The 14,623-nt window shown below is 35.2% G+C and overlaps 1 protein-coding gene across 2 annotated transcripts in view; it reads left to right on the plus strand.

Moving 5' to 3' along the window:
• ITGBL1 (integrin subunit beta like 1) overlaps positions 1-14,623 on the plus strand; it is a 127,128-nt gene that overhangs the window by 100,849 nt on the left and 11,656 nt on the right. For both annotated transcript variants that reach the window (XM_074535676.1, XM_005487264.4), the window contains one exon: positions 5,916-6,032. In XM_074535676.1, coding sequence (XP_074391777.1) covers positions 5,916-6,032 — 117 coding nt within the window. The remainder of the gene's footprint in view (positions 1-5,915; positions 6,033-14,623) is intronic.

The raw sequence follows: 14,623 nt of genomic DNA on the forward strand, positions 1-14,623 counted from the left end.
AAAATATGCCCATGATACCTGTTATATAAGGGAAATCTTGTATTTTGTACTAGTGAACAACTTGATAAAACATACTGTAGTGGAAAGTCTCAGGCAGCTTTAACAAAAGACTTTCTTAATTTGTGAATTTCTGCTGCTTTCCTTAGGCCAGATATTTACATACATTTACATCCATTTATTTCAGACCTGTTGATAGTTCTGAATGTGGTAGCTGATGCAGTTATTGCAGCTGAGAGGTGACCAGTAAGACTAAGAAAAGTACAGCTATTTAACCTAATTATATACTTCAGCTACTGTTCATGTTATTTGAATAAAAATCTCAGAACTTGCCATTAAAAGTTTGCTTTAGTGTACAAAATTCTTGGAAAAAAAAGAGCACAAAATTCTGAAGTTTGGAAATTACTTTAGGTTTCTTAAAGCCATTTTCATTTCATTTTATGTTGGTATGATTCAGCTAAGTCCTTCTCTGGAGCTTTTATATCTTTAGTTGAGGTCTTGGGTCAGTGATGCTGCAAATAATCTTTTTATGAGTAGACTCAAGGCATGTTTACTTTCTGTATACTGATTTAGAAAGAGAAAGCAAGTTCTCAATCCAAACCCAAGCAAGTAGTGGTTCTTGTAAAAACTGCTGAATGGTTTTTCTTGTGTATGAGGAAATAAATAAATTTATCTTCATAATACATAATTTATTTTTTACATAATTTAATATATAATACATAATGCATAAATTTATTCTTCGTAATACAGTGCAAGAAAAAAAAGTGATTGTTGATTGAACATATTGTGGAAAACCCAATTGCGATGCAATTTTCAAATTATCTCCACAAAAACAAGTCCTTCATCCCAAACCCCCTAACAGTCACCAGACCTTCATTGTTTGAGTGAGATCAGTCAGATATTTAAAGAGATTCTAAGGATACTTTTGTATGTACTTAAGATGCTTCCAAAGGTTCCCTTCTTCTGGCCCCTCATAAACCACCCAACAAACCAGATCCAAGAATTGCCAGCATTTTAAAACCCAACAATCCTTTCATGTATAAAGCAGAATTATTTTTTATCTAGTCATTACAATATATATATTTTTTTAAGCCAATCTAGATGGGAATTAATTCCATTCCATTAATTCCAAGCAATATTTGGAATAGGACATACAAAACACACAATGCATGGCCACTAAGAAATCTGTAGCTGTTTCCTGCTTGAGTCTAAATTTCTGCACATTGATCAAGCTTAGCTAGTTTGTGCTGCTCTGACCACCTCTGACTGAGTGAGGCACCACCCTATTTTTTGCAAGTGTTGAATTTTGTTTTCCAATTTTGTGGTACTCTTTGTTCCCTTTACTGGTCTTATATTCCCTCCACCACTCAATCAGTGAATTATCTTTTGCCTTGAATCTGCTGCCTTCTATTATTTCCTTTCAGCCACATCTGCTTCCCCTCACCCTTTATGTGCACTGAAATTTTGTGATCTTCTGTACAAATCTTCCCATCCCCCTTCTCTGGTTTGCCATTTCTGAACCTGAACATTGTTTTAGATCATCTTGCTCACATCCAGCATGAAATGAGTTCTGTTGGCAGAAGGACACAGCAGCTTTACTGAATGTGCTCAAGTTGCCTGAGATTATGTGATAAAAAAGAAATTGCTATTTCTGATAGCTAATGCTTTCAGATGTTAAGCGTGGGACAGCCATGGGGCAGAAAAGTCCTTGCTAAAGGCAGATTCTCTCCTATTTATCAGTAGCCGAAACACCATTTTTTGATATACCAGATGAGCCTGACTTGCTTTTACCACACTCTCAGTGCAATTTGGCACTGTCTTCCTTTTAGAAAAAACCAAAAACTTAAACAGAAGAAAGGCTTTGTTTATTTGTTTTCATTTAGAAGATAAAAATTCATCATCCTGCACAGAAAAATCCTTTATGCTATAGAGTTACAGGCAGGGAAAGACAATGAAGTATATCTTATTATACTCAGTGTTTATTTTTGCATTGAAAGCTGTTACTATCTCTTCCTTTGCTGGCCAAAACAGGGTAAAAATGCTTTATTTAAAAAATTATATACTTCTAACACAGAATTTAAAAATTACCTGTACAAAGGAGACTTTCAGTCAATCCATATAGGCGACTGGAAATTTGTTTGAATGCAAGCAGCTAATTGTCACAGCAATTTGCATGAGGACAGGTTTAATATAAATCTAGAAACTGTTTAGTTATGTTTTATAAATGTTGGACATGAGGAATGAAAAAAATCTATAGTAAATGGGGAATAAAATCAAAAGCTAAAAGCTTATAACATTTTTCTTTAAAATTCTAGAGTCAATTATCTAATGAACTGGTGAGATGTGGCACTTTAATTCCCTTTAAAAACAAAACACCCCAACCTAAGCTGATCTTTTGTCACTCTTCAAGCACTAACAATTATTAGTGATAAGTTAATACTCCTATTGACATCAATGGGAGGAAGAAGTGTGAGGAAATATTAAGACTGTAGGCAAATAAATGTCTTGTATAATTATTCTATTCTTAGCATCTTGCATTTCAGTAAGTAGCTTAAGGTTTTCAATGCTAATGGCTCATATAACTTCCATCATAAAGCTGCCTTCATCTGAAGCCATCTGATAATGACATTTACCCTCCCTGTTTAGCGAGGAAGAGTAGAAGCCACTTGCTGTAAAACGTCTGAGGTCAACTGGTTTCTTTTTACACATAAAGTGTAGCTCTTGCACAGATGGTTAAGAAGGTGCAGAATGTTATATTCATCCCATGTTTAATTGTTTCTGTATGCCTTGGAATTTAAACAAAATTTAGGATGTATGGCAGTAGCTCTCCCTGTAGGTTGCTATGGTAAACCTATTATTCTATACAAAGAAGGAGTATGTTTAGTAAAGTGCTGATCTCTTTTCAGTATAATTTGAGCTTCAAATTACTTTTGCATGATTGAATTTGTTTGGCAAGTATTTTATCACAATAGCTAGGAGAAGAAGATCACAGAATAAGGTGTGGCTTCTGATATTTCAGCAGCAGATACATACTATATAGTTAGCTGTTCAGTAGCAATAGGACTTTAATTCTTTGTTAAATTATCTCCTTAGAGTAAGCCTGATTTACATAATCTAACCCAAATCTCACTACTTTTGGAGGCAAAATATTTTTGTAGCCAGTACAAAGTGGCATTTATTTAGTGACACCATTAAATTAATTTCTCATGCTGAATTTGAAACACTTGTAAAAATAAAGGAGCTAATAATTTGAGTATCAATTTTAGCAGCAGTGTAATAAAATACTATTATTGTATTTTTGAATATTTAAATATAAAGAAATAGCTCAAAGAAAACCTTTTCCAGAGCACTTGGTGACTGAAGTTTCTGTCTGTTTCTGTCTATTTTCAAGACACTTTCAATTCTGCTGAGGTCTGCAGTCAGATGATCTAAACCATATTTAGGTGTAATTTAGGTGAGAGCCAGACAAACAAAAAAAAAAAAAAAAAAAAGAGGCACAGATTGAGAAAGTAGGGCCTAAATTCCCTTTGATCTTGTATCTCCTACATGAAAAAATGTGCTTGATCTGTCTAGGGATGGGCTTCCCTCCATTTTTCTGCTGGTGAAACTGTTGCACATTGGCTAAAATGAATAAATATTACTTGCAGCAGGGACTGAGAGGAGCCTGTTCCCACTGCAGCACAAGGGACCAGCCACTGGACTCTGACTTACTAAATTAAGCATTACAGGAGATAATGCTTAGTTACAGAACCTGCAGGATCCTTATTGCAGCACCTTCCTTTGCTCGTTCCTCTTGAGGATTTTCCATCTCTAAAGACTCTTCTAGTCAAAGCAGTTTGCTTAAAATGATTTTAACATCTTCAGGCGTTCTTATTATAGCAATGTCTGGCCAGGAGACCACTGCTGAAGATTCTTCTTTTATTTATGTCAGTCTTCACAACAGATGGGTCCTGTTCATCAGGTGCCTCTCAGCCTCCAGGTTCCTGACTGTTCCTTGGGACAGGCTGATGTGGCACTTTTGCAAAAGTGATCAGGTTGCCTAAGGTGAATGCATAAAAAGAGACAAATTACACTCAATAAAATTCTCAGTGTATTTAGGCGCTAGGGATTTTTTTTTCCAACTTCTAATGTGGCTGTCCTTGACAAATAATTATAGCCTAGAGAATGCAGGCCAATAGCATCATTTTTTCTATAGGCAATCATATCTTAAATTTTGACATTATTACTAAGCACAACTCTATTTCATGATGCAGTAGATGCACTTCCAGTAAAAAGTTTCTTTCTGAAACAAGTATCCTCATACAATTGACAATGAAACATAGCTTTTAAACTATGCATATAATAAAGGTTTTAAGTATTTACTCTAATTCTCTTTTGTATGTCTTTGCTAAAATTCTTGCCCCTTATGTCCTTCTAGATTGAATCCTGGTGCATAAAATGTCAGCTCGGAAGTGCAATGTATGTTGAGGCTTGGGTAGATGAAGAGTATAGAAGTTGTAAAATGAGCTTAGAATTTTTTTTCATGAGTAAAAAGATTTCTCCCTATTCCAACTTAATTTGACTGTTTTCTTTAAATAAGAAAAAAAAATCCAAACAAAAAATAAACCCCACAAATAAATATAACAAATTAAGGTTAGAAATTGGGAAAGGAAGTAATCATTTGTCAATACCTTACCCTAAAAGGTTTTACTGTCATGACACCTACAGTTAGAAAACTTTTATTGAGGTTTTCATTAACAGTCCTTTCCCATTCAATAAAATATTTCAGCAAATGCTGGAAAAAATTAGTGCAGTGTGTTATGAACTTTCTGGTTGCATAATGAAAGGCTGCACTTGGAGGATATTTTTTTACCTTCCAGCAATACTATATTGGTGGTTGTGCTCAGTAGAGCAGTGACCAGGCCCAAGTTGAGTTTCACTGATGCTGTGACTAAATTAAATCAATAAGGGCAGGTTTTCTGCATCCTAGTCCATTTCCATAGTGGCCATTTTTTACACAAAATATCCCTTCCCAAGCCCATCAAATGTATGAGTTTGGTCCATGATTTGTGCCATTTTTAGAACATTCTTTCCCTAGCATAGCATAAAATAATTTAACAACATACAGAGACAAACTCTTAGGAGTTAGGGCCCATAATCTGAACTGAATTGTTCTCAGATATGTGCAGTGTAGGACTTTTCTGTATATTAATTTTTAATTAATTATTTTTAATTTATAAATTTTAATGTATTAATTTTCATTATTTTCCACATCTGGCCATTTTGTACTCTGCTCTCAGGGTTTTGGAGTGAAATCTGTGGGAACTTGGATAAATCTGTTGTCCCTTTAAGCTCTGGGGAGCTCTCCTGTAAATAGATTGATGGAAGGGAAGACTGTGACAGAGGTTGTGCTTATTTCCTCAGATCTAGACAAGAAAAATTGCAGGGATTTTGCTTTCAAAAAGCTTGACAGGGTATCTGAAGAATTATTTTTCTACATGAATAGAGAGTATCTTAGATAGCTCTGTGCATAGACTATTTAATTCTGATCACATTTGTGTTGGTGTTTCTGAGATCTGTGCTAAATATTTTAGATCAGCTATAGAGGTTAATTATGCAGATAAGCATGGGCCAGCTCAGTTATGCTAAGTTCAGATATGAAAAACATGCAGTGCTAGTGATTGCTTATTGTTGCCATTTCCACTAAGATTATAACAGTGATATACTTTCCATCTGGTTGCCATGGAGGAGGAATAGTTTTGTTTTGCTATGATTTTGTTTGTTTGTTTGTTTTTAATTGTGTTTATGAGTTATACTTTAATCAATGCAGCTTGACTTGTAGTTTGTCTTTGGGGTCAGGATGCAGCATGAACTTGGGGTTTATTCAATCTATTTTACTTTACTGAAATCATGACTCTAACGATTATTTATTCTTACAGGGAGATGTGAGTGTGGCCAATGCACTTGTTTCCCTCCAGGAGACAACAGAGTTCATGGCAAAAACTGTGAATGTGATGATCGACAGTGTGAAAATGCAGATGGCAATGTCTGTGGGGGTATGTGTTCGCTTAATATCACATAACATAGCAGAATTTAGCAGCACAACAGAGCTAAATCTTAACTGTATATAGCTTTCTGTTCCCCTTGATTTTATAGAATAATGTCACTATAGAACTAATTACATCATTCATTGATAATAAGATGGCAGATTTTTGTTAAAAACAAGTACTACAGGTATTGAACATGTTAGAAAATATTTATTTTAAGACTTTAGATATGCTAACACATAAATGGAAGTGCTGTATTCCATCAGTTCCATTAGACACTTAAAAAAAAGCCTAAAACATTAGGTAGCCTTACATTGTGTTTACTTGTGATGCTTTATTGAGGGTGTTGTAATAAACCTAAAGGTACTGATGACCAGGAAAACTTTTAAATATTTTGTATTCAATAGCAGTGATATGCCTGTTTTCTAAAAAAGTAGCAAAATATGTTATGAAAGAATGTAAAATGCTTGAGAGACAGTGTCATAGTAATTGTAGATGCAGATGGTTTATTTTAGTATTGACAGTGAAAGCCTTACGTTGTGATATTTCAGTAAAGTATGCTGGTGTTTAGCAGTATTTCAGGGTAGTTTTGGATATGTAAGTGGATGCATACCACATGGTATTTTATAAGCAGCCAAATAATATTTATCATTAATGCTCTCTTTCTAGTTTTTATGTGCTTTGTTTTTAAAATGACTCTTTGATTCCACATGTTAACAAAGTTGTTGTATGAACAATGGCACATTGTATTGTATTCCTTATTTCTGTGTAGGAAAAAGAATGTATTCCTTCATGTTCCTCATGTACATAAAAAAATTCTGACTACAGGGAATATTTCTTCAAGGTGTCTGCCATGCAGAATATAGACATATATAGAAAATTTTGTTTTGAGTATCTAACTAGCCATAAAAATAGTTTACAGCATTCAGAGTAATTCAATAATATGAGTGGATAGAAAAAAAAATTGAAATTTAATTTTGTGTAAAAGACATAAAAACAACCCACTGAAAACCTGTTTCATATTTGTTAGATGTTAAATAGTTGGGACATAAAATTAATCATCATTCATGCTAAAATCTCTTGTTTATATCACTCATATTTTACATTATTACATCTCCTTCTCTTTCTTTTGGGTTTGTCTATGCTTCTGTCTTAGGCTGAACTTCCTGAAATATCTTGCTGAACTGTTTATTCTTTTATCTTTCCTTTTCCTCTTTTCATTGCTATTTTTCTACCACTGTTGCTGCCTAGGCAATCACAGTAAGGACATAAGCCCTTGCTAGTAAATCTGTCTTCAGAGCATTATAAGCTGGACTGTGTGGGGTCTGACAGTGAGCACTGAGTGCCTGTAAGCACAAAGAAGGAAGAGCAGTGTTTTCAGGTTAAATGCATGCTGAACTGAGAAATGTGAGTGACAACCAAAATGATTTGAATAAGAATTGTTACTGGCCTTCTCCAGCCAGCAGAGACTGATTAATAGCGTGCTTTCCAGACCAGCTGTCCATGCAACGATAGGAAGACATGAGGTGAAAGCTGTGATAAATTAGGGTACAACTGAATGAGATCCCATGGCCATGTTTCTGCATGATGGTAGTGAGTCATTCGCTTAAAAATTCAGCTGTCCATCAATGCAGTACCAAGAACAGAGACTTAATGTCTCCACAAAGACAGAAGTTGCAGGAGGACTCAGCATAGATTTCACAGCACTCTGCAATTAGAAATTGATTCATATAATTATGGAATCACAGAACAGTTTGGGTTGAAGGGGACCTTTAAAGATCAGCTAGTCCAACCACCCCTGACATGGGCAGGGAATCTTTCACTAAGATCTGGCTGCTCAGAGCTCCATCCAACCTAGCCTTGAGCATTTTCAGGTGTGGGGAATCCACAGCTCTTGGAAACCTGTTGCAAGTCTCCACACCCTAATTGTAGAAAAATCTCTTCCTTATGTGTCAGCTAAACCCATCTCCTTTCAGTTTAAAACCATTACCCCTTGTTCTGTCACTACAGACCATGGTAAAAAAAAATAAAAATCTCTCTCGGTCTTTCTTACACTCTTCCTTTATAGCATTGAGAGGTCACAGTAAGGTCTCCCCAGAGCCTTTTCTTCTCCAGGTTAAACAATCTCAATGCTCTCAGCCATAATAGGGGTGCTCCACCCTCTGATCAGTTTCAGGGATAGTCTCTGGACCTGCTCCAACAGATCCATGTCTTCCTTGTGAGACCACAAGTACTGGTCTTTTCTTCATGTTCCTTTTTCTGTGCCTCTGTACATAGACTTAATGTGCTAAGACAGGAGAAGGTGTCTCATGCAGCATTTTTGAGATAAATATATTCTACCTAATGACCCTTGCCCTACTGTTCAGGTTTTTTGATTATGTAAGATTTTCCCAGGTTTACTTCAGTGTTGATCCACAGAAGTATTTAACATCACATTTCCTTTGGCTTTACTTGGTTCTTTGAGTCCTTCATGTGCAAGCTAAGTGGTTTTAGTGTGCACACTAGACCAAATGACCAAAGAATCACATGTTTGCCAGCACAAGTCTTTGGCAACTCTGTGTTGCTTTTTTGCTTTTTTACACCAGGCTTGATATTTACTCATCCTGTAACCTGGTGAGACATGCTTTTCTCATCCCTCTGAGAAGTTAATTCCATTCACTTCAATTTGTTCTCTGGATGATTATTGGCCTAGCTATCAGTTCTTGTCACAGCCAAGTAGCAGCCATTAAAGGAACAAAACAAAACATTTGGGGTCCTCTGCTACCACAAGTTCCTGTAGAATTGTGCTGATCAAAAACTCTGCAACGAAACTAAACCAAACAAAAACAGTAAAAAGCTGGTTGAAACTAGGATCACTAGCAAAGGGTTAAACTTGTAACAGGTAACTTGTGTAACAAGATAGGTATAGGTAACAAGACTCTTACCTATGGATGTATCCATTGTGTATTATATCAATGTATCATTCTGTGCTTCAAATAGTGAAGATAAGAACATCACCAATAAGAACATTAGCTTTAATAAGGCCTTTTAATGTTTATTTATAAATGTTTGCACTATCTTTAACAATAAGAAACAACTAAGACTGGTCATTCCAGTAAACCTGCTCTTTATCACTCATGACAGTGGAATACTTTAAGTCTGATCTCTTTATTTTCAAGTGAGCAATTCCATTGTGATGACTTTTTAGGCCAGAGCACATAAAAGTACAATCATCACCAAAATGCAATCCTAACACTGTAGGGAATCTAGTTGTGTCATGTCACATCAAAGAGTAAATGCAGATTATCTTTTTTTTGTTAATACCAATGCCTTTAGTTATCATTAGTTTGAAATTCTGGTTGTACTAAAAAGGCTTCCAGAAGCTGGAGGAGTTGACTTATTCTTGGAGCAAATGCTGAGGTAATTTTTATTTCACTCCTTACACAGATTTGCCTTCACACCTCTCTCTTCTCGAAGTGTAAGAAAACAGCTCAGCAAAAACTCTGCTTGAGATTTTATGGGAGTAGACTTTAGTGATGGTGTGGGGTTTTTTTGGTTTTTTTTTTTTTTTTTTTTTTTTAGGAAATCCACTAGTAAATTAATTTTCCCCACTCAGACACATCTTTTGTTGATAACATCGTCTTGCATTCTCATGCCCAAATACAAGCATCAAAGTGTCTTCATATAATAATTTTGGTCAGGATTCCTTGTGTGCAACACAGAATATGGATAAGAGATGCCACCCATCAAGTTTTTGGTAGGACTTTTTATTTCTTCTCAACTGACAATAAAAAAACTGGTCTTTAAATTCATCTATTATATATTCAGGACCCAAAAGTTAGGGTGATCCTTTTGACTCACAATTTTTCTTACTTTTGTCTCTGTAAACTTGAGGCAAGTCGGGTACCTGTTGTCTGTGCTTCCTGATTTTTGACATTCTTAGTTCTTGACATTCTTAGTTTGTGACATGCTGTTCTTGTTGAGGTTATGAGGAAAAGAATGACACAAGATTTTTTCTATGTCTGCATTGACATCTCTTGTTGTTGAGCACACACACTTCTGCCAAGTCATCATGACATATTGTTGTTCTGTGAGAGTGCAGACCTTCTGATTTTGACAGAATAATACATTCCTTAATTTACTCCTGAGACTGTGTTGTTGATTATCAATGCAGATCATTTGATCTCATTCTGGGGTTTCTTCTGGAACCTACTTACACATTTTCATTCATGCATCATTTGCACCAGTATTAATATTTCCAATGTTATCTCTGTGAATTGTCAGAGAGCAAGGGAAAAGCTGGAGTTTATAAGGCATACATCTACCTAAAGCCACAATTCCCAGCTTTCCAATGATTTAAACTTTTAAATCTGAGACAGAAACTTTCATATCACATTTTTATAGTGATGGGTTCTAGGATTGCACAGTCATCACCAGGATGGACAATGCTAAAGCTCCCTCTCAAAGTCTGGTATAAGTTGCCCCTAATTGCCATGTTCCTTTGAATATAAAATTTTCATTACTATCCAGCCAGGCTAAATAATTGGATTCAGAGGAAGGTCTGCCTTTTTTGCCTTTTTTTTTTTTAATACAAGATATAAAACAGGAAATGTAAAATCTTTCTGTTTTATGAAAATTCTAGGTCCATGCTGCAGAAATCATGAATGACATTTATTTTTGTGATCTGTTCAGTGGAGCAGAAGCATGATATTTTCAGATATCATGTTCTTATGAGGACCAGTAGGACCATAACCATAGAAATGAGAGAGCTATGATTAATTATATGCTTCATTAAGCAAAGCTAAGTATGGTACAGTTGCAGTCAGACAATTTCCTCATTTCTTACACTAATGTTGATCCACAGAATCAGAAGTATATAAGACATTTGTAGAAATCTGTAATATATGTAAAAAACAAATTAAGAAAGAAAAATAATACCTGTCACTTTCCCAAACAAAGACAGGTTTGGCACTGACTGCTGTGAGAATTTAGAAATATGACTCCTGAGTCTACCATGGCTTCTCTGACTATACAGCACATAATTTCAAAGTCTTCAGCCACCTAAATTAAAGCACTTTTTATCACCTGTGATTCCGAAGACAGCCCTTGCCTGACCCCAGCTTGGCTCCACAAGGACACAGCAGTGCCTGTCTGGCTGCTGCCATCATGAGGATGTCCTTGATGCCTCAGGGCATGTCCAATGCCACAGGGCATCTGAGTTAAACCTCTGATTTCTCTGAGGTTCTTACCACGTTAAAATAAAAGTTTATATCCTGTCCAACAGCTCTTTCATCTGTTCTATCAAAGAGTCTGTAGAGCAGGGACCATATTCTTTTGATAGAGGAAACTGAAGAACATATAATTGTTGCAGAATTCAGTACTATATATGGATAGTGAATATAATAGATAGATATACTCTATCTATCTATCTATATATATATATGTATGTATGAATCGAGAAATTTTATTATGGTATTTGTTATTGAAAAATGCAATTTATTCTCCTGGTGCAAAAAAACACCAAAACCAAAAAATACAGAAAACCCAACCAACAGTTCATATGCGTTTACTAAGTAAAACTGATGCAAACAAAGGTGAAAATTATGGTATTAAATAGTGGAGAACTCACATTTTAACTGGAATAAAACTGATGTGAATCAGGGTTTTATTCTGACAATTCTAAGAGGAGAGTTAATGATTTAGCGCCTCTGGCCTTGTGTTTAATCCTAGCTCTGAGGCACATCCAGGGGCAGAAACAGATAAATTTGAAACACCCAGTAGGTATTAGATTCAAGAGTGATGATTTCAGCTAGTACAGGTATTAATGGCATTACTTAGTCTGTATTAAATTAAACTAATTTTAATTTTTTCTAATTTTTTTAAATGCACTACAGATCTATGTCCTGGTCACCCAGACATTTGAGAGGGTGTATGAAAAGTCAACACTACATAGATGCACAGAGAACTAAGTTTGTTTAGCTTTTTGGATAGCATAAAATATGATTTAGGTTTGCAAAAAGCATTTTAATTTAATTTTTCTGCTCAAATGAGCAATAAAGAAATTGCTAGTACATTAACATTCAAGTTGATTAATAGATATTAATTTTGTGAATCCAAAAGGGGATTTTCTGTTAAACCTCTTTTATTAGGCTTTAAATAGCCATTACACTGTTCCCATGCTTCCCCTATGTTGAATTCTGTGCATTTTGTGCAGCAAGAGCCTGTCTCTGAGCAGGCCATGCTCTCAGAACTCCAAAGAAATTTAGCCCATGCCAGCACCACTTGAAAGTTTGTTCCAATAGTCATCACCCTTGTTTAAAATGCTGGTTCGTTTCTTACATGATTTTGTCTGTGTCAGGTTTTCTCTCTTGCTTTGTCTTTCTCTGGGATTTGAGAATACTTGTTCTGATACCCTCTGAATTCCTCAGAACTTTTAAGTACCCTTCCAGGTTTTGCCAAAATCTCTTCAAACATGGATATCACAGAGTTGCAGGACTTTAACACCATCTCATCCTTGCTCTTATTTTGCTCCTCCTCACTTTTCTCCATGTAGGTAGATGTGAGAATGACATTGGCCCTTTTTGCTGCAGTGTTCCACTTGAAGGTGCTGCTGGGCTGCCTGACTGTTGTGTTACTCAAACTGGAGCCACAGTCCACCTTCATTAAACTTAGACAAGACTAGCTGACCTACTTTGAAAATGCAATGGAAGTCAGTATTTTAATTCATGTCTATATTAAGTTTCTCCAGCTGCATTTGTTACAACTGTTGTGGTCTTCTGGTATTCAATAAAAAACAAAAAAATAAAAATCAGTGTTCAAAGAACATTTTTAGCAGCTTGTGTAGCATATTTGGGCAGGGTAATGAAGCCTGCTCACCTTGAAATATTTCTTGCAGATATATGTGGTTTAATATTCTCTTCTGTTAATAATATAATGGAAAGTTTTGTGATTTAGAAGAAAAAATAGAAGTTGAAATCCTGTTCCTATTTAAATACAGCAAAAAAAATATTTGTTTCATTTTCTGGGTGTTCTATATCAGGTATCCTGTGTAATGCTGCAATTTTTCATATTCTTATTACACTTCTAAAACTTTTTATTTTTCATTCATTTAAAATACATTAGGAACATTACTTGTATTAGTCTGAGAAACTTCTGTTCCTGAGATGCCAAATTTTGCTTGGGTCTGGCCTCAGTTTGCCCTTCAGGAACATCCTCTGTTTGTAATAGTTAGTCTGTATATAAGAACCAGTTTCCTCTGTAATGATTACTTCCCTTTTTCATTGCTGGTGCTCCCCTGTAGTGGTGCCTTTTGTATTATAAAATGATTCTGCAGGTTTTTGGGGAACACTGACAACGGCTGCATGAGTGAGTAATCCTAAACCAAAATTTCCTACAACAACACAATTTCAGTTCCAGGCCTGGCAAGAAAGAATTCATCATGGTGCCCAGTTTGGTTCAGGCTGATTTGGGTTATAATGAGCCCCTGCTTGTAATCTGCCACATCTTCCTTTTTTGGTGAATTCATATTTCACATTTAAATATTGTGGTTATTTGAGTTATAATTCTAAGAAAAAGGACAGAGTATTTGGCACCATCTTTTTTGTCTTCTTTGCTTCTCCCATGTCATAGTCTTTATTTTTTGAGATAAATTTTTAAAACATTGTTGATTATTTAAAGTTCATTAACATAGCTTTTTATGAATAAGCATTTAAAATGCAGTTTGTTTGTGATTTTAACAGTTTTCTGTTAGATCTGAAATATTGATTGACCAACACTTCTCAATATACATGCTTAATCTGTATAGTTAGGGGTAAAGAAAAATCCCTAATTGAAGAACTCCAGCCAAAATTAACTGCTTAAGATGATAAAATATTGATTTAACTATTCAGATTACCTCTTTCTTCTGTGATTTGCAAGGAGGATATTCACAACTAGACCATGTAAAGGGGTAGTTCTCAGGCTACCACACTCACATGAGATAGCTTAGATGTAACAAAAAGCAGTGGGCTGAACACTTGAACACTTGCCACGTCAGTGGATGAGGTTTCCAGAAAGCTGCAGCTGCCCAAACTGGTGTCAACTAGGAATAAATAATATTTTTTTTTAATTGATTATTTGATACAGAAGAATAATTTATGTTTTGAAGATTTATATGGTTTAAAGGAGGAGAGAAATTTCCTTTACAGAAAAGTGCCAGTCAAATTTTATGTGGTAAACTGCAAGCTCTGTTTGCTGCAAATTTATAGATTATTCATTACCTTTTTATTTGACTTGTGTAAAGGACTTACAGATATGATCAGTCTCTTCATTCAGTAACACGTAATGACTGAGAGAAAAATGCCTTAAAAATATTTTTTCAGTGAAATTGCTATGGATTTCTTACTATTCACTGCTAAAAGAGTAGAGGGGTTTGTATCTTCAGAAATAGTTTTCCAGCAGTGGCATCCAGTTGTATATTTTGCGCTTAATACGTTAAGTTAATCTGAGTTCTAATCTCTATGTTACTAATTAAAAATAAATAAGGTTGATAAAAATACTCTGGCAGAAGCTTTATTTTAGTTAGATCATATAGATAATTGCACGACACCTATCTGGAAGGGGCATATAGGAAAGTACATATG

The sequence above is a fragment of the Zonotrichia albicollis genome, chromosome 2, assembly GCF_047830755.1.
Source record: "Zonotrichia albicollis isolate bZonAlb1 chromosome 2, bZonAlb1.hap1, whole genome shotgun sequence".
Lineage (NCBI taxonomy): Eukaryota > Metazoa > Chordata > Aves > Passeriformes > Passerellidae > Zonotrichia > Zonotrichia albicollis.